Source organism: Salmo salar, chromosome ssa02 (genome assembly GCF_905237065.1).
Source record: "Salmo salar chromosome ssa02, Ssal_v3.1, whole genome shotgun sequence".
Lineage (NCBI taxonomy): Eukaryota > Metazoa > Chordata > Actinopteri > Salmoniformes > Salmonidae > Salmo > Salmo salar.
In genome coordinates, this window is record NC_059443.1 from 8,885,868 (window position 1) to 8,904,704 (window position 18,837).

General features: G+C 49.7%; 1 protein-coding gene across 1 annotated transcript in view; it reads right to left on the bottom strand.

The window, feature by feature from the left end:
- The window catches only part of LOC123727807 (oxysterol-binding protein-related protein 3-like), a 142,205-nt gene that overhangs the window by 72,269 nt on the left and 51,099 nt on the right, over window positions 1–18,837 (bottom strand). Inside the window, 1 exon segment of the mRNA XM_045697150.1 lies at window positions 10,639–11,153. Coding sequence (XP_045553106.1) covers window positions 10,639–10,734 — 96 coding nt within the window. The 5' untranslated portion in view covers window positions 10,735–11,153.

Genomic DNA, 18,837 nt, shown 5'->3' on the forward strand with positions numbered 1-18,837 from the left:
ACAATCTACCAACTGTCCTGTAGACACACAACAAGGTTACACACAGCCCCTCTAGAATCTACCAACTGTCCTGTAAACACACAACAAGGTTACACACAGCCCCTCTACAATCTACCAACTGTCCTGTAGACACACAACAAGGTTACACACAGCCCCTCTACAATCTACCAACTGTCCTGTAGACACACAACAAGGTTACACACAGCCCCTCTACAATCTACCAACTGTCCTGTAAACACACAACAAGGTTACACACAGCCCCTCCACAATCTACCAACTGTCCTGTAAACACACAACAAGGTTACACACAGCCCCTCTACAATCTATCAACTGTCCTGTAAACACACAACAAGGTTACACACAGCCCCTCTACAATCTACCAACTGTCCTGTAAACACACAACAAGGTTACACACAGCCCCTCTAGAATCTACCAACTGTCCTGTAAACACACAACAAGGTTACACACAGCCCCTCTACAATCTACCAACTGTCCTGTAAACACACAACAAGGTTACACACAGCTCCTCTACAATCTACCAACTGTCCTGTAAACACACAACAAGGGTAGATTATTTTGTTTATATACTGTCTGTGTCCCATATGGCATCCTATTCCCTATATAATGCACTAATTTTCAACTAGGGCCCATAGGTATCTGGTCAAATGTAGTACACTACTAGGAAATAGGATGCCATTTGGGACAAAGCCCTAGTATAAACTGACTAGCCAGTTTACAATAGTGTTTAATAAACAGACTGTTCCGTTTCCCACAGAGACCAGTCAGAATGTCAGGAAGGGGTGGTGACCTCTGTAAGAGAGAGAGAGAGAGAAAGAGATGAGGAAGAGAGAGCGAGAGAGAGAGAGATGAGAGAGCGAGAGAGAGAGAGACATATGAGGAAGATAGAGCAAGAGAGAGAGAGAGAGAGAGAGAGAGACATATGAGGAAGATAGAGCGAGAGAGAGAGAGCGAGAGAGAGAGAGATAGAGAGAGAGAAAGAGAGATGAGGGAGAGAGAGAGATGAGAGAGCGAGATAGAGAGATGAGAGAGAGAGAGAGAGAGAGAGAGAGAGAGAGAGATGCAGAGAGCTGTGGGTTGGCAGCGCACTACATTGCTGCCTGCCATAAGTTGAGGGACAGTGTCTGACAGATCAACCTGCACATGTCCTCTACTGTATGCGTATTGTTATTGTTCAATGTATGGTTATTTTGACCCTTGGTTATTGTTGTTACTGTTGTCCCGTTGACAATTTTGATTCTTATTATTTTCATATTGTAAATATCCAAAGTAAGCTTTGGCAATATGTACATTGTTACGTCATGCCAATAAAGCAAATTGAATTGAATTGAATTGAATTGAATTGAGAGAGAGATGAGGAAGAGGGGGAGAGAGAGATGAGCAAGAGGGGGAGAGATATGAGGAAGAGAGAGACAGTGAGAGAGAGAGAGAGAGAGAGAGAGAGAGTGAGAGAGACAGCAGGAGACAGACGAGATAGGAGTGGTTGTTTGAGTTTCTGTCTCTCTCTCTCTCTCAAGTGCTGATCACAACAGTAGTTAAGCACGCACCCTCATCACACACACACACACACACACACACACACACACACACACACACACACGTGCAGTTCATTGTGTAATATACCGATGGTCCCTAACTAGCTCCATAGGGATATCCAAAGTGAAACCACATTTACCACCGGCATTACAATCGGGGCGCGTGCAGCTGCACTCCGAATTGCTGAGTACTTGTGTGCTGCCAGCTGTGGGCATGTGGTCAGGTTTGAAATAAACCCAACCTTCATTTACGTTGTGACATACTCAAGTACAAAACTCAATTTTGGACGAGACTGACTTTATGACAAAAATTATCCTAAAGTAGTTATACAATGTAATCAATTCTGACTGCAGAATAAACGTTTCTGACAAATACTGATACCACATAAGTAGTTTTTTAGGGGAAGGAGGTCTCTTTAAGGGAGAGAGGGCTCTTTAAGGGAGGGAGGGAGGTCTTTAAGGGAGGGAGGGAGGTCTTTAAGGGAGGGAGGGAGGTCTTTAAGGGAGGGAGGGAGGTCTTTAAGGGAGGGAGGGAGGTCTTTAAGGGAGGGAGGTCTTTAAGGGAGAGAGGGCTCTTTAAGGGAGGGAGGGAGGTCTTTAAGGGAGAGAGGGCTCTTTAAGGGAGGGAAGGAGGTCTTTAAGGGAGGGAAGTCTTTAAGGGAGAGAGGGCTATATAAGGGAGAGAGGGAAGTCTTTAAGGGAGGGAGGGCTATATAAGGGAGAGAGGGAAGTCTTTAAGGGAGGGAAGGAGGTCTTTAAGGGAGAGAGGGCTCTTTAAGGGAGGGAGGGCTATATAAGAGAGGGAGGGAAGTCTTTAAGGGAGGGAAGGAGGTCTTTAAGGGAGGGAAGGAGGTCTTTAAGGGAGAGAGGGAGGTCTTTAAGGGAGGGAGGGCTATATAAGGGGGAGAGGGAAGTCTTTAAGGGAGGGAGGGCTCTATAAGGGAGGGAGGGAGGTCTTTAAGGGAGGGAGGGAGGTCTTTAAGGGAGGGAGGGCTATATAAGGGGAGAGGGAAGTCTTTAAGGGAGGGAGGGCTCTATAAGGGAGAGAGGGAAGTCTTTAAGGGAGGGAGGGAGGGAGGGCTATATAAGGGGAGAGGGAAGTCTTTAAGGGAGGGAGGGCTCTATAAGGGAGGGAGGGAAGTCTTTAAGGGAGGGAGGGCTCTATAAGGGAGGGAGGGAAGTCTTTAAGGGAGGGAGGGCTCTATAAGGGAGAGAGGGAAGTCTTTAAGGGAGGGAGGGAGGGAGGCTATATAAGGGGAGAGGGAAGTCTTTAAGGGAGGGAGGGAGGGAGGGCTATATAAGGGGAGAGGGAAGTCTTTAAGGGAGGGAGGGAGGGAGGGCTATATAAGGGGGAGAGGGAAGTCTTTAAGGGAGGGAGGGCTATATAAGGGAGGGAGGGAAGTCTTTAAGGGAGGGAGGGCTCTATAAGGGAGGGAGGGAAGTCTTTAAGGGAGGGAGGTCTTTAAGGGAGGGAGGGATATATAAGGGAGGGAGGGAAGTCTTTAAGGGAGGGAGGGAAGTCGTGAAGGGAGGGAGGGCTCTATAAGGGAGAGAGGGAGGTCTTTAAGGGAGGGAGGGCTCTATAAGGGAGAGAGGGAGGTCTTTAAGGGAGAGAGGGCTCTATAAGGGAGAGAGGGAAGTCTTTAAGGGAGGGAGGGCTCTATAAGGGAGAGAGGGAGGTCTTTAAGGGAGGGAGGGCTCTATAAGGGAGAGAGGGAAGTCTTTAAGGGAGGGAGGGCTATATAAGGGAGAGAGGGAAGTCTTTAAGGGAGGGAGGGCTCTATAAGGGAGAGAGGGAGGTCTTTAAGGGAGGGAGGGCTCTATAAGGGAGAGAGGGAAGTCTTTAAGGGAGGGAGGGCTCTATAAGGGAGAGAGGGAGGTCTTTAAGGGAGGGAGGGCTCTATAAGGGAGAGAGGGAGGTCTTTAAGGGAGGGAGGGAGGTCTTTAAGGGAGGGAGGGCTCTATAAGGGAGAGAGGGAAGTCTTTAAGGGAGAGAGGGAGGGCTCTATAAGGGAGAGAGGGAGGTCTTTAAGGGAGGGAGGGCTCTATAAGGGAGAGAGGGAAGTCTTTAAGGGAGGGAGGGCTATATAAGGGAGAGAGGGAAGTCTTTAAGGGAGGGAGGGCTCTATAAGGGAGAGAGGGAGGTCTTTAAGGGAGGGAGGGAGGTCTTTAAGGGAGGGAGGGCTCTATAAGGGAGGGAGGGAAGTCTTTAAGGGAGAGAGGGAGGTCTTTAAGGGAGAGAGGGAAGTCTTTAAGGGAGGGAGGGCTCTATAAGGGAGAGAGGGAAGTCTTTAAGGGAGGGAGGGCTCTATAAGGGAGAGAGTGAAGTCTTTAAGGGAGAGAGGGAGGTCTTTAAGGGAGAGAGGGAAGTCTTTAAGGGAGGGAGGGTCTTTAAGGGAGAGAGGGAAGTCTTTAAGGGAGGGAGGGCTCTATAAGGGAGGGAGGTAAGTATTTAAGGGAGGGAGGGCTCTATAAGGGAGGGAGGTAAGTATTTAAGGGAGAGAGGGAGGTCTTTAAGGGAGAGAGGGAAGTCTTTAAGGGAGGGAGGGCTCTATAAGGGAGAGAGGGAAGTCTTTAAGGGAGGGAGGGCTCTATAAGGGAGAGAGGGAAGTCTTTAAGGGAGGGAGGGCTCTATAAGGGAGAGAGGGAGGTCTTTAAGGGAGGGAGGGCTCTATAAGGGAGGGAGGGAAGTCTTTAAGGGAGGGAGGGCTCTATAAGGGAGAGAGAGAAGTCTTTAAGGGAGGCAGGGCTCTGTAAGGGAGAGAGGGAGGTCTTTAAGGGAGGGAAGGAGGTCTTTAAGGGAGGGAGGGCTCTATAAGGGAGAGAGGGAAGTCTTTAAGGGAGGGAGGGCTCTATAAGGGAGAGAGGGAGGTCTTTGAGGGAGGGAGGGCTCTATAAGGGAGGGAGGGAGGTCTTTGAGGGAGGGAGGGCTCTATAAGGGAGGGAGGGAAGTCTTTAAGGGAGGGAGGGCTCTATAAGGGAGAGGGAAGTTTTAAGGAGGGAGGGCTCTTTAAGGGAGAGAGGGAGGTCTTTAAGGGAGAGAGGGAAGTCTTTAAGGGAGGGAGGGCTATATAAGAGAGAGAGGGAAGTCTTTAAGGGAGAGAGGGCGGGCTCTATAAGGGAGAGAGGGAAGTCTTTAAGGGAGGGAGGGCTATATAAGGGAGAGAGGGAAGTCTTTAAGGGAGGGAGGGCTCTTAGAAGAGGGAAGTCTTTAAGGGAGGGAGGGCTCTATAAGGGAGAGAGGGAAGTCTTTAAGGGAGGGAGGGCTCTATAAGGGAGAGAGGGAGGTCTTTAAGGGAGGGAGGGCTCTATAAGGGAGAGAGGGAAGTCTTTAAGGGAGAGAGGGAGGTCTTTAAGGGAGAGAGGGAAGTCTTTAAGGGAGGGAGGGCTATATAAGAGAGGGAGGGAAGTCTTTAAGGGAGGGAGGGCTCTATAAGGGAGAGAGGGAAGTCTTTAAGGGAGGGAGGGCGGTCTTTAAGGGAGAGAGGAAGTCTTTAAGGGGGAGGGCTCTATAAGGGAGAGAGGGAGGTCTTTAAGGGAGGGAGGGAGGGGTCTTTAAGGGAGGGAGGGCTCTATAAGGGAGAGAGGGAAGTCTTTAAGGGAGGGAGGGAGGTCTTTAAGGGAGAGAGTGAAGTCTTTAAGGGGGGAGGGCTCTATAAGGGAGAGAGGGAAGTCTTTAAGGGAGAGAGGGAGGTCTTTAAGGGAGAGAGGGAAGTCTTTAAGGGAGGGAGGGCTATATAAGAGAGGGAGGGAAGTCTTTAAGGGAGGGAGGGCTCTATAAGGGAGAGAGGGAAGTCTTTAAGGGAGGGAGGGAGGTCTTTGAGGGAGGGAGGGCTCTATAAGGAAGGGAGGGAGGTCTTTGAGGGAGGGAGGGCTCTATAAGGGAGGGAGGGAAGTCTTTAAGGGAGAGAGGGAGGTCTTTAAGGGAGAGAGGGAGGTCTTTAAGGGAGAGAGGGAGGTCTTTAAGGGAGAGAGGGAAGTCTTTAAGGGAGGGAGGGCTATATAAGAGAGGGAGGGAAGTCTTTAAGGGAGGGAGGGCTCTATAAGGGAGAGAGGGAAGTCTTTAAGGGAGAGAGGGAGGTCTTTAAGGGAGAGAGGGAAGTCTTTAAGGGGGGAGGGCTCTATAAGGGAGAGAGGGAAGTCTTTAAGGGAGAGAGGGAGGTCTTTAAGGGAGAGAGGGAAGTCTTTAAGGGAGGGAGGGCTATATAAGAGAGGGAGGGAAGTCTTTAAGGGAGGGAGGGCTCTATAAGGGAGAGAGGGAAGTCTTTAAGGGAGGGAGGGAGGTCTTTGAGGGAGGGAGGGCTCTATAAGGAAGGGAGGGAGGTCTTTGAGGGAGGGAGGGCTCTATAAGGGAGGGAGGGAAGTCTTTAAGGGAGAGAGGGCTCTATACGGGAGAGAGGGAAGTCTTTAAGGGAGGCAGGGCTCTATAAGGGAGAGAGGGAGGTCTTTAAGGGAGGGAGGGCTCTAAGGGAGGGAGGGAAGTCTTTAAGGGAGGGAGGGCTATATAAGGGAGAGAGGGAAGTCTTTAAGGGAGGGAGGGCTATATAAGGGAGGGAGGGAAGTTTTTAAGGGAGGGAGGGCTCTATAAGGGAGGGAGGGAAGTATTTAAGGGAGAGAGGGAGGTCTTTAAGGGAGGGAGGTCTTTAAGGGAGAGAGGGCTCTATAAGAAAGAGAGGGAAGTCTTTAAGGGAGGGAGGGCTCTATAAGGGAGGGAGGGAAGTCTTTAAGGGAGGGAGGGCTATATAAGGGAGGGAGGGAAGTCTTTAAGGGAGGGAGGGCTCTATAAGGGAGAGAGGGAAGTCTTTAAGGGAGGGAGGGCTCTATAAGGGAGAGAGGGAAGTCTTTAAGGGAGAGAGGGAAGTCTTTGAGGGAGGGAGGGCTCTATAAGGGAGAGAGGGAGGTCTTTAAGGGAGGGAGGGCTATATAAGAGAGGGAGGGAAGTCTTTAAGGGAGGGAGGGCTCTATAAGGGAGAGAGGGAAGTCTTTAAGGGAGAGAGGGAGGTCTTTAAGGGAGAGAGGGTAGTCTTTAAGGGAGGGAGGGCTCTATAAGGGAGAGAGGGAAGTCTTTAAGGGAGAGAGGGAGGTCTTTAAGGGAGAGAGGGAAGTCTTTAAGGGAGGGAGGGCTATATAAGAGAGGGAGGGAGGTCTTTAAGGGAGGGAGGGCTCTATAAGGGAGAGAGGGAAGTCTTTAAGGGAGAGAGGGAGGTCTTTAAGGGAGAGAGGGAAGTCTTTAAGGGAGGGAGGGCTCTATAAGGGAGAGAGGGAGGTCTTTAAGGGAGGGAGGGCTCTATAAGGGAGGGAGGGCTCTATAAGGGAGGGAGGGAAGTCTTTAAGGGAGGGAGGGCTCTATAAGGGAGAGAGGGAAGTCTTTAAGGGAGAGAGGGAGGTCTTTAAGGGAGAGAGGGAAGTCTTTAAGGGGGAGGGCTCTATAAGGGAGAGAGGGAAGTCTTTAAGGGAGAGAGGGAGGTCTTTAAGGGAGAGAGGGAAGTCTTTAAGGGAGGGAGGGCTCTATAAGGGAGAGAGGGAGGTCTTTAAGGGAGGGAGGGCTCTATAAGGGAGAGAGGGAAGTCTTTAAGGGAGAGAGGGAGGTCTTTAAGGGAGAGAGGGAAGTCTTTAAGGGAGGGAGGGCTATATAAGGGAGAGAGGGAAGTCTTTAAGGGAGAGAGGGAAGTCTTTAAGGGAGGGAAGGCTATATAAGGGAGAGAGGGAGGTCTTTAAGGGAGGGAGGGCTCTTTAAGGGAGAGAGGGAAGTCTTTAAGGGAGGGAGGGAGGTCTTTGAGGGAGGGAGGGCTCTATAAGGAAGGGAGGGAGGTCTTTGAGGGAGGGAGGGCTCTATAAGGGAGGGAGGGAAGTCTTTAAGGGAGAGAGGGCTCTATACGGGAGAGAGGGAAGTCTTTAAGGGAGGCAGGGCTCTATAAGGGAGAGAGGGAGGTCTTTAAGGGAGGGAGGGCTCTAAGGGAGGGAGGGAAGTCTTTAAGGGAGGGAGGGCTATATAAGGGAGAGAGGGAAGTCTTTAAGGGAGGGAGGGCTATATAAGGGAGGGAGGGAAGTCTTTAAGGGAGGGAGGGCTCTATAAGGGAGGGAGGGAAGTATTTAAGGGAGAGAGGGAGGTCTTTAAGGGAGGGAGGTCTTTAAGGGAGAGAGGGAAGTCTTTAAGGGAGGGAGGGCTCTATAAGAGAGAGAGGGAAGTCTTTAAGGGAGGGAGGGCTCTATAAGGGAGGGAGGGAAGTCTTTAAGGGAGGGAGGGCTATATAAGGGAGGGAGGGAAGTCTTTAAGGGAGGGAGGGCTCTATAAGGGAGGGAGGGAGGAAGTCTTTAAGGGAGGGAGGGCTCTATAAGGGAGAGAGGGAAGTCTTTAAGGGAGAGAGGGAAGTCTTTGAGGGAGGGAGGGCTCTATAAGGGAGAGAGGGAGGTCTTTAAGGGAGGGAGGGCTATATAAGGGAGGGAGGGAAGTCTTTAAGGGAGGGAGGGCTCTATAAGGGAGAGAGGGAAGTCTTTAAGGGAGAGAGGGAGGTCTTTAAGGGAGAGAGGGTAGTCTTTAAGGGAGGGAGGGCTCTATAAGGGAGAGAGGGAAGTCTTTAAGGGAGAGAGGGAGGTCTTTAAGGGAGAGAGGGAAGTCTTTAAGGGAGGGAGGGCTATATAAGAGAGGGAGGGAGGTCTTTAAGGGAGGGAGGGCTCTATAAGGGAGAGAGGGAAGTCTTTAAGGGAGAGAGGGAGGTCTTTAAGGGAGAGAGGGAAGTCTTTAAGGGAGAGAGGGAAGTCTTTAAGGGAGGGAGGGCTCTATAAGGGAGAGAGGGAGGTCTTTAAGGGAGGGAGGGCTCTATAAGGGAGGGAGGGCTCTATAAAGGAGGGAGGGAAGTCTTTAAGGGAGGGAGGGCTCTATAAGGGAGAGAGGGAAGTCTTTAAGGGAGAGAGGGAGGTCTTTAAGGGAGAGAGGGAAGTCTTTAACGGGGAGGGCTCTATAAGGGAGAGAGGGAAGTCTTTAAGGGAGAGAGGGAGGTCTTTAAGGGAGAGAGGGAAGTCTTTAAGGGAGGGAGGGCTCTATAAGGGAGAGAGGGAGGTCTTTAAGGGAGGGAGGGCTCTATAAGGGAGAGAGGGAAGTCTTTAAGGGAGAGAGGGAGGTCTTTAAGGGAGAGAGGGAAGTCTTTAAGGGAGGGAGGGCTATATAAGGGAGATAGGGAAGTCTTTAAGGGAGAGAGGGAAGTCTTTAAGGGAGGGAAGGCTATATAAGGGAGAGAGGGAGGTCTTTAAGGGAGGGAGGGCTCTTTAAGGGAGAGAGGGAAGTCTTTAAGGGAGGGAGGGCTCTATAAGGGAGAGAGGGAAGTCTTTAAGGGAGAGAGGGAGGTCTTTAAGGGAGGGAGGGAAGTCTTTAAGGGAGGGAGGGCTCTATAAGGGAGAGAGGGAGGTCTTTAAGGGAGGGAGGGCTCTATAAGGGAGAGAGGGAAGTCTTTAAGGGAGAGAGGGAGGTCTTTAAGGGAGAGAGGGAAGTCTTTAAGGGAGGGAGGGCTATATAAGGGAGAGAGGGAAGTCTTTAAGGGGGAGGGCTCTATAAGGGAGAGAGGGAAGTCATTAAGGGAGAGAGGGCTCTATAAGGGAGAGAGGGAGGTCTTTAAGGGAGGGAGGGCTCTATAAGGGAGAGAGGGAAGTCTTTAAGGGAGGGAGGGCTATATAAGGGAGAGAGGGAGGTCTTTAAGGGAGGGAGGGCTATATAAGGAGAGAGGGAAGTCTTTAAGGGAGGGAGGGCTCTATAAGGGAGAGAGGGAGGTCTTTAAGGGAGGGAGGGCTATATAAGGGAGGGAGGGAAGTCTTTAAGGGAGGGAGGGCTCTATAAGGGAGAGAGGGAGGTCTTTAAGGGACGGAGGGCTCTATAAGGGAGAGAGGGAAGTCTTTAAGGGAGGGAGGGCTCTATAAGGGAGAGAGGGTAGTCTTTAAGGGAGAGAGGGAAGTCTTTGAGGGAGGGAGGGCTCTATAAGGGAGAGAGGGAGGTCTTTAAGGGAGGGAGGGCTCTATAAGGGAGGGAGGGAGGTCTTTAAGGGAGGGAGGGCTATATAAGGGAGGGAGGGAAGTCTTTAAGGGAGGGAGGGCTCTATAAGGGAGAGAGGGAGGTCTTTAAGGGACGGAGGGCTCTATAAGGGAGAGAGGGAAGTCTTTAAGGGAGGGAGGGCTCTATAAGGGAGAGAGGGTAGTCTTTAAGGGAGAGAGGGAAGTCTTTGAGGGAGGGAGGGCTCTATAAGGGAGAGAGGGAGGTCTTTAAGGGAGGGAGGGCTCTATAAGGGAGGGAGGGAGGTCTTTAAGGGAGGGAGGGCTCTATAAGGGAGAGAGGGAGGTCTTTAAGGGAGGGAGGGCTCTATAAGGGAGAGAGGGAAGTCTTTAAGGGAGGGAGGGCTCTATAAGGGAGAGAGGGAAGTCTTTAAGGGAGAGAGGGAAGTCTTTGAGGGAGGGAGGGCTCTATAAGGGAGAGAGGGAGGTCTTTAAGGGAGGGAGGGCTCTATAAGGGAGGGACGGAAGTCTTTAAGGCAGGGAGGTCTCTATAAGGGAGAGAGGGAGGTCTTTAAGGGAGGGAGGGCTCTATAAGGGAGAGAGGGAGGTCTTTAAGGGAGGGAGGGCTATATAAGGGAGAGAGGGAAGTCTTTAAGGGAGGGAGGGCTCTATAAGGGGGAGAGGGAAGTCTTTAAGGGAGGGAGGGCTCTATAAGGGAGAGAGGGAAGTCTTTAAGGGAGGGAGGGCTCTATAAGGGAGAGAGGGAAGTCTTTAAGGGAGGGAGGGCTATATAAGGGAGAGAGGGAAGTCTTTAAGGGAGGGAGGTCTGTAGTACAGTAATTCAACAGCTTACTACACTCTAGTCTCTATTCAGTCTGGATCCCTGAAGCCTTACAGATCACGTGATGTAGATGTAAAGGTCCTTTCAGATTGACGTTACAGATCACGTGATGCAGATGTAAAGGTCCTTTCAGATTGAGACGTGAATACAGTCTCCGCTAACGCCTGGAGATTTACATTTCAATCTCGCTGTAACGGTGAACTTCAGCGTTACAGCGGTGTGTGTGTGTGACATTAATGAGTGTGTGTGTGTGGTCGGTGTTACCTGTCGGCTGTCGTGTTTGGAGGAGGAGCTGCTGTTGCTGTGTGAGGGGGAAGAGATCTTGTGAGACATGGCTGAACTCCTCTCCTCTGAGCCCATCTCCCTGCCCCTGCAGGCCAGGCCGTCTCCCTGGGGCTTCAGGATCCTCTCTCCCTGCCCCTGCAGGCCAGGCCGTCTCCCTGGGGCTTCAGGATCCTCTCTCCCTGCCCCTGCAGGCCAGGCCGTCTCCCTGGGGCTTCAGGATCCTCTCTCCCTGCCCCTGCAGGCCAGGCCGTCTCCCTGGGGCTTCAGGATCCTCTCTCCCTGCCCCTGCAGGCCAGGCCGTCTCCCTGGGGCTTCAGGATCCTCTCTCCCTGCCCCTGCAGGCCAGGCCGTCTCCCTGGGGCTTCAGGATCCTCTCTCCCTGCCCCTGCAGGCCAGGCCGTCTCCCTGGGGCTTGAGGATCCTCTCTCCTTGGGACTTGGGCTTCTCTGGGTCAGTGAGGCGCTGCAACCTTGTCCATCTAGAACATCCCCTCACTGAGGGACAGAGAGAGAGAGACAGAGAGAGAGAGAGACAGAGAGAGAGACAGAGAGAGAGAGAGAGACAGAGAGAGAGACAGAGAGAGAGAGACAGAGAGAGAGAGAGACAGAGAGAGAGACAGAGAGAGAGAGAGAGAGAGACAGAGAGAGAGAGAGAGAGAGACAGAGAGAGAGAGACAGAGAGAGAGAGAGAGAGAGAGAGAGAGAGAGAGAGAGAGAGAGAGAACAGAGAGACAGAGACAGAGAGAGAGAGGAGGGGGATTGGAGAGGGAGAGAGAGATATTATTGATCTTTAGGAACCTTTAATTGGCACGATTTAGCTAATAACTATTGTGCATACATAGCAAATTCAAATGCAAAAACGTTTTTAAGGTCACTGTTAAAGAGAGAGTTCACATATCAGATGAAGGGAGAACTGAAGTCCTAAAAAGCTTCGAAGCTCCTTAGTCTCACTGGGAACCACAACCACTCTGAGCGAGAGATATGTTGTTCTGACAGAGAGCTTCCTTTTAGCTGCGTCTGTGTCCCAAATGGAACCCTATTCTCCAAATTGTTCACTACGTTTGACCAGAGGGTCAAAAGAGAATAGGGGCCCATTTGGGACGAAGCCTGTGATTCACTGTGCTGGTGAGTCATGGTCCAACAGTATGGACTGTCAACATTCATCAACGTACATACAGTGTGATGAACAGACACTTGTGCACCCCATATTAAAGTAAAATAGAAAATAATATTAATGTGCAATAATTACCGCTTGATCATACAGGATAGTGGTGAATAAATATCACATCACACACTGACTGGCACTGGCAACTAAGGTGAAAAATAGACTACTGTCTTTGGTGTGTATCAGTAGATGAGCTTCACAGTGTGTGTGTGTGTGTGTGTGTGTGTGTGTGTGTGTGTGTGTGTGTGTGTGTGTGTGTGTGTGTGTGTGTGTGTGTGTGTGTGTGTGTGTGTGTGTGTGTGTGTGTGTGTGTGTGTGTGTGTGTGTGTGTGTGTGTGTGTGTGTGTGTGTGTGTGTGTGTGTGACAGTGTGTCGTTGTGAGGATGATAAACAACCTGGTGAACTAAGGTAACTGTAAATTATACCGTCAGTTCACAAGGTAACATACAGCAGGCAATCAATGCAACATGCTTTACTGATGCTAAAAGAACACAGGTGCTACTGAATGTGGGGCCAATCAATCTCAGTGGAGTTCCAATCAATCTCACTGAAGTTCCAATCAATCTCAGTGGAGTTCCAATCAATCTCACTGGAGTTCCAATCAATCTCACTGGAGTTCTAATCAATCTCACTGGAGTTCCAATCAATCAGTTCCAATCAATCTCACTGGAGGTCCAATCAATGTCACTGGAGTTCCAATCAATCTCACTGGAGTTCCAATCAATCTCACTGGAGTTCCAATCAATCTTCCACAAGCTTTCCACAATAAGTTGGGTGAATTTTGGCCCATTCCTCCTGACAGAGCTGGTGTAACTGAGTCAGGTTTGTAGGCCTCCTTGCTTGCACACACTTTTTCAGTTCTGCCACAAATTTTCTATAGGATTGAGGTCAGGGCTTTGTGATGGCCACTCCAATACCTTGACTTTGTTGTCCTTACGCCATTTTGCCACAACTTTGGAAGTATGCTTGGGGTCATTGTCCATTTAGAAGACCCATTTGCGACCAAGCTTTAACTTCCTGAATGATGTCTTGAGATGTTGCTTCAATATATCCAAATAATTTTCTTTCCTCATGATGCCATCTATTTTGTGAAGTGTACCAGTCCCTCCTGCAGCAAAGTACCCCCACAACATGATGCTGCCACCCCCGTGCTTCACGGTTGGGATGGTGTTCTTCGGCTTGCAAGCCTCCCCCTTTTTCCTCCAAACAAGCATAACGATGGTCATTATGGCCAAACAGTTCTATTTTTGTTTCATCAGACCAGCGGACATTTCCCCAAAAAGTACGATCTTTGTCCCCATGTGCAGTTGCAAACCGTAGTCTGGCTTTTTTATGGCGGTTTTGGAGCAGTGGCTTCTTCCTTGCTGAGCGGCCTTTCAGGTTATGTCGATATAGGACTTGTTTTACTGTGGATATAGATACTTTTCCTCCAGCATCTTCACAAGGTCCTTTGCTGTTGTTCTGGGATTGATTTGCACTTTTCGCACCAAAGTACGTTCATCTCTAGGAGACAGAACGTGTCTCCTTCCTGAGCGGTATGATGGCTGCGTGGTCCCATGGTGTTTCTACTTGCGTACTATTGTTTGTACAGATGACGGTGGTACCTTCCGGCGTTTGGAAATTTCTCCCAAGGATGAACCAGACTTTCTTTTGATTTTCCCATGATGTCAAGCAAAGAGGCACTGAGTTTGAAGGTAGGCCTTGAAATACATCCACAGGTACACCTCCAATTGACTCAAATGATGTCAATTAGCCTATCAGAAGCTTCTAAAGCCATCATTTTCTGGAATTTTCCAAGCTGTTTAAAGGCACAGTCAACTTAGTGTATGTAAACTTCTGACCCACTGGAATTGAGACACAGTGAATTATAAGTGGGATAATCTGTCTGTAAATAATTGTTGGAAAAATGTCTTGTGTCATGCACAAAGTAGATGTCCTAACCGACTTCCCAAAACTATTGTTTGTTAGCAAGAAATGTGTGGAGTGTTTAAAAAACGAGTTTTAATGACTCCAACCTAAGTGTATGTAAACTTCCGACTTCAAATATATATATATACACTGCTCAAACAAATAAAGGGAACACTAAAATAACACATCCTAGATCTGAATGAATGAAATAATCTTATTAAAAACTTTTATCTTTACATAGTTGAATGTGCTGACAACAAAATCACACAAAAAGAATCAATGGAAATCCAATTTATCAACCCATGGAGGTCTGGATTTGGAGTCACACTCAAAATTAAAGTGGAAAACCACACTACAGGCTGATCCAACTTTGATGTAATGTCCTTAAAACAAGTCAAAATGAGGCTCAGTAGTGTGTGTGGCCTCCACGTGCCTGTATGACCTCCCTACAACGCCTGGGCATGCTCCTGATGAGGTGGCGGATGGTCTCCTGAGGGATCTCCTCCCAGACCTGGACTAAAGCATCCGCCAACTCCTGGACAGTCTGTGGTGCAACGTGGCGTTGGTGGATGGAGCGAGACATGATGTCCCAGATGTGCTCAATTGGATTCAGGTCTGGGGAACGGGCGGGCCAGTCCATAGCATCAATGCCTTCCTCTTGCAGGAACTGCTGACACACTCCAGCCACATGAGGTCTAGCATTGTCTTGCATTAGGAGGAACCCAGGGCCAACCGCACCAGCATATGGTCTCACAAGGGGTCTGAGGATCTCATCTCGGTACCTAATGGCAGTCAGGCTACCTCTGGCGAGCACATGGAGGGCTGTGGGGCCCCCCAAAGAAATGCCACCCCACACCATGACTGACCCAACGCCAAACCGGTCATGCTGGAGGATGTTGCAGGCAGCAGAATGTTCTCCACGGCATCTCCAGACTCTGTCACGTCTGTCACGTGCTCAGTGTGAACCTGCTTTCATCTGTGAAGAGCACAGGGTGCCAGTGGCGAATTTGCCAATCTTGGTGTTCTCTGGCAAATGCCAAACGTCCTGCACCGGGTTGGGCTGTAAGCACAACCCCCACCTGTGGATGTCGGGCCCTCATACCACCCTCATGGAGTCTGTTTCTGACCGTTTGAGCAGACACATGCACATTTGTGGCCTGCTGGAGGTCATTTTGCATGGCTCTGGCAGTGCTCCTCCTGCTCCTCCTTGCACAAAGGCGGAGGTAGCGGTCCTGCTGCTGGGTTGTTGCCCTCCTACGGCCTCCTCCACGTCTCCTGATGTACTGGCCTGTCTCCTGGTAGCGCCTCCATGCTCTGGACACTACGCTGACAGACACAGCAAACCTTCTTGCCACAGCTCGCATTGATGTGCCATATATATATTATTTTGTCTTAGTATGCTGTCTGTAGGTCTGCCTGTCTGTGTGAGCGTCTGTCTGTCTGTCTGGGATGAGATAGTATGAAGACTGACTGGTTCATTTCCACTGGATCACATGACATGTTAACCACTAAACACCCTGGAGTCAGTCAGTCAGGAACTCTATACAGCCGGGGGCCAAGGTTGCATCCCAAATGGAACCCTATTCCCTATATAGTATATTGCACTACTTTTGAACAGAGCCCTATGGGGTCCTAGTCAAGAGTAGTGCACTATGTAGGGAATAGGGTACCATTTGGAACACAAACCACGTGTGTCTCACCAAGTAACAGCGTGTGTGTGTGACGGGTGTGTGACCAGGTGAGTGTGATGTTACCATAGAGATATATACCGTATACTGTATTATATATAATATAGGCTATATAATAGGTTTAATTCTGTGGGTAATCCTCTCCCAGAGTATACAGCATTATACAGCATCTCCCACCAGCCCCAGCCTCATACCGGCCCAGTCCAGTTCAGCCCAGTCCAGCCCAGTTCAGCACAGTCCAGCCCTGCTCAGCCCATACTAGTCCAGCCCAGTCCAGTTCAATCCAGTCCAGTCTCACATCAGTCATGCAGTCTGTAGGGCTGCTACTCGGATACACACCAAGGTTAATCACATTACCCAGCTTCCTCCTCCACGGCTTCATGCCTAGTAGGCTACAGTCTCTGGGGTTTCACAGACAGTGGGCCTGACGGTCACCTGACACCCCCTGCCTGTCCCTGTCCTGTAGTCAAACCCAGGCTCCATCTCCACACACACACACACACACACACACACACACACACACACACACACACACACACACACACACACACACACACATTTCCTAACTCTGCTTACTGGGATTTGCTTCCTGGTCTCCCCTTTCCTCCCCAATCTCCACTCGTCTCTGTCCTTCTGCTGACCCTAACCCTGGCCCTAACCCTGGCCCTAACCCTGACCCTAACCCTGGCCCTAACCCTGACCCTAACCCTGGTCCTAACCCTGGCCCTAACCCTGACCCTAACCCTGACCCTAACCATGGCCCTAACCCTGGCCCTAACCCTGACCCTAACCCTGGCCCTAACCCTGACCCTAACCCTGACCCTAACCCTGACCCTAACCCTGGCCCTAACCCTGACCCTAACCCTGACCCTAACCCTGGCCCTAACCCTGGCCCTAACCCTGACCCTAACCCTGGCCCTAACCCTGACCCTAACCATGGCCCTAACCCTGGCCCTAACCCTGACCCTAACCCTGACCCTAACCATGGCCCTAACCCTGACTCTAACCATGGCCCTAACCCTGACTCTAACCATGGCCCTAACCCTGACTCTAACCATGGCCCTAACCCTGACTCTAACCCTGACCCTAACCCTGACCCTAACCCTGACCCTGACCCTGACCCTAACCCTGGCCCTAACCCTGACTCTAACCCTGGCCCTAACCCTGACCCTAACCCTGACTCTAACCCTGACTCTAACCCTGACCCTAACCCTGACTCTAACCATGGCCCTAACCCTGACTCTAACCATGGCCCTAACCCTGACTCTAACCATGGCCCTAACCCTGACTCTAACCCTGGCCCTAACCCTGACTCTAACCCTGACCCTAACCCTGACTCTAACCATGGCCCTAACCCTGACTCTAACCATGGCCCTAACCCTGACCCTAACCATGGCCCTAACCCTGGCCCTAACCCTGACCCTAACCCTGACCCTAACCCTGGCCCTAACCCTGACTCTAACCATGGCCCTAACCCTGACTCTAACCCTGACCCTAACCCTGACCCTAACCCTGACTCTAACCCTGACCCTAACCCTGACTCTAACCATGGCCCTAACCCTGACTCTAACCATGGCCCTAACCCTGACCCTAACCATGGCCCTAACCCTGGCCCTAACCCTGACCCTAACCCTGACTCTAACCCTGGCCCTAACCCTGACTCTAACCATGGCCCTAACCCTGACCCTAACCCTGACTCTAACCATGGCCCTAACCCTGACTCTAACCATGGCCCTAACCCTGACTCTAACCATGGCCCTAACCCTGACTCTAACCCTGACCCTAACCCTGACTCTAACCATGGCCCTAACCCTGGCCCTAACCATGGCCCTAACCCTGACTCTAACCCTGGCCCTAACCCTGACTCTAACCCTGACCCTAACCCTGACTCTAACCATGGCCCTAACCCTGACTCTAACCCTGGCCCTAACCCTGACCCTAACCCTGACTCTAACCATGGCCCTAACCCTGACTCTAACCATGGCCCTAACCCTGACTCTAACCATGGCCCTAACCCTGACTCTAACCCTGACCCTAACCCTGACTCTAACCCTGACCCTAACCCTGACCCTAACCCTGACCCTAACCCTGACTCTAACCCTGACTCTAACCCTGATCCTAACCCTGACTCTAACCATGGCCCTAACCCTGACTCTAACCCTGACCCTAACCCTGGCCCTAACCCTGGCCCTAACCCTGACCACCTGACTGAGATCAGATCTTACTGACCACCTCTGGAGATAGTCAGACACGTATTGTATCTGGATATCTTCCAAGTGTAGACGGCTCTGGTCACTGAAACCATTTAAATCATCCTGATTCTACAATCATTGACTTATGGCATTAAGATGTGTCTTAAATACATTTGCATACATTGATGGAGCAGGACATATGGTCAAAATGCTGGCCCAGTGGACAGATAAGAGTCACATTTTACTACCATGTGTAGATGCAACGGCTACAATGTGGCCCAATCAGAATGTAAAGGGAAGGATACCCCTTTATCTTCACCACTAAAGTTAGTTCTACTGAAATTCCTTCCAGGAACAATTAAGTAATTATATTCTTCTAAATTCTAAAGAGAGACTTTTCTAACCACCTGTCCTGACCAGGAACAAACTTAAGTTATAGTTATGGTTTTCAAATTGAAGGTCCAGAGTTTTGTCTGGTGAGGTTGTTGAATGGGGAAAACTTCTGGCCCTTTTCATGAGACAGTCAGCCACTGGTAGTGTTGTAGTGGGAGGCTATGAGGATTTCCTATCGTACATGTTTTCCATTTTATCTGCTAGAGATATTTACTAGTTTCCATTTTATCTGCTAGAGATATTTACTAGTTTCCATTTAAATCTGCTAGAGATATTTACTAGTTTCCATTTTATCTGCTAGAGATACTTACTAGTTTCCATTTAAATCTGCTAGAGATATTTACTAGTTTCCATTTAAATCTGCTAGAGATAATTACTAGTTTCCATTTTATCTGCTAGAGATATTTACTAGTTTACATTTTATCTGCTAGAGATATTTACTAGTTTCCATTTAAATCTGCTAGAGATATTTACTCGTTTCCATTTTATCTGCTAGAGATATTTACTAGTTTCCATTTAAATCTGCTAGAGATATTTACTAGTTTCCATATTATCTGCTAGAGATATTTACTAGTTTCCATTTCATCTGCTAGAGATATTTACTAGTTTCCATTTTATCTGCTAGAGATATTTACTAGTTTCCATTTTATCTGCTAGAGATATTTACTAGTTTCCATTTTATCTGCTAGAGCTGTCTACTACTGTAACTAAGACAATCCTACCTGATGAGCTGTCTACTACTGTAACTAAGACAATCCTACCTGATGAGCTGTCTCTACTACTGTAACTAAGACAACCCTACCTGATGAGCTGTCTACTACCGTAACTAAGAC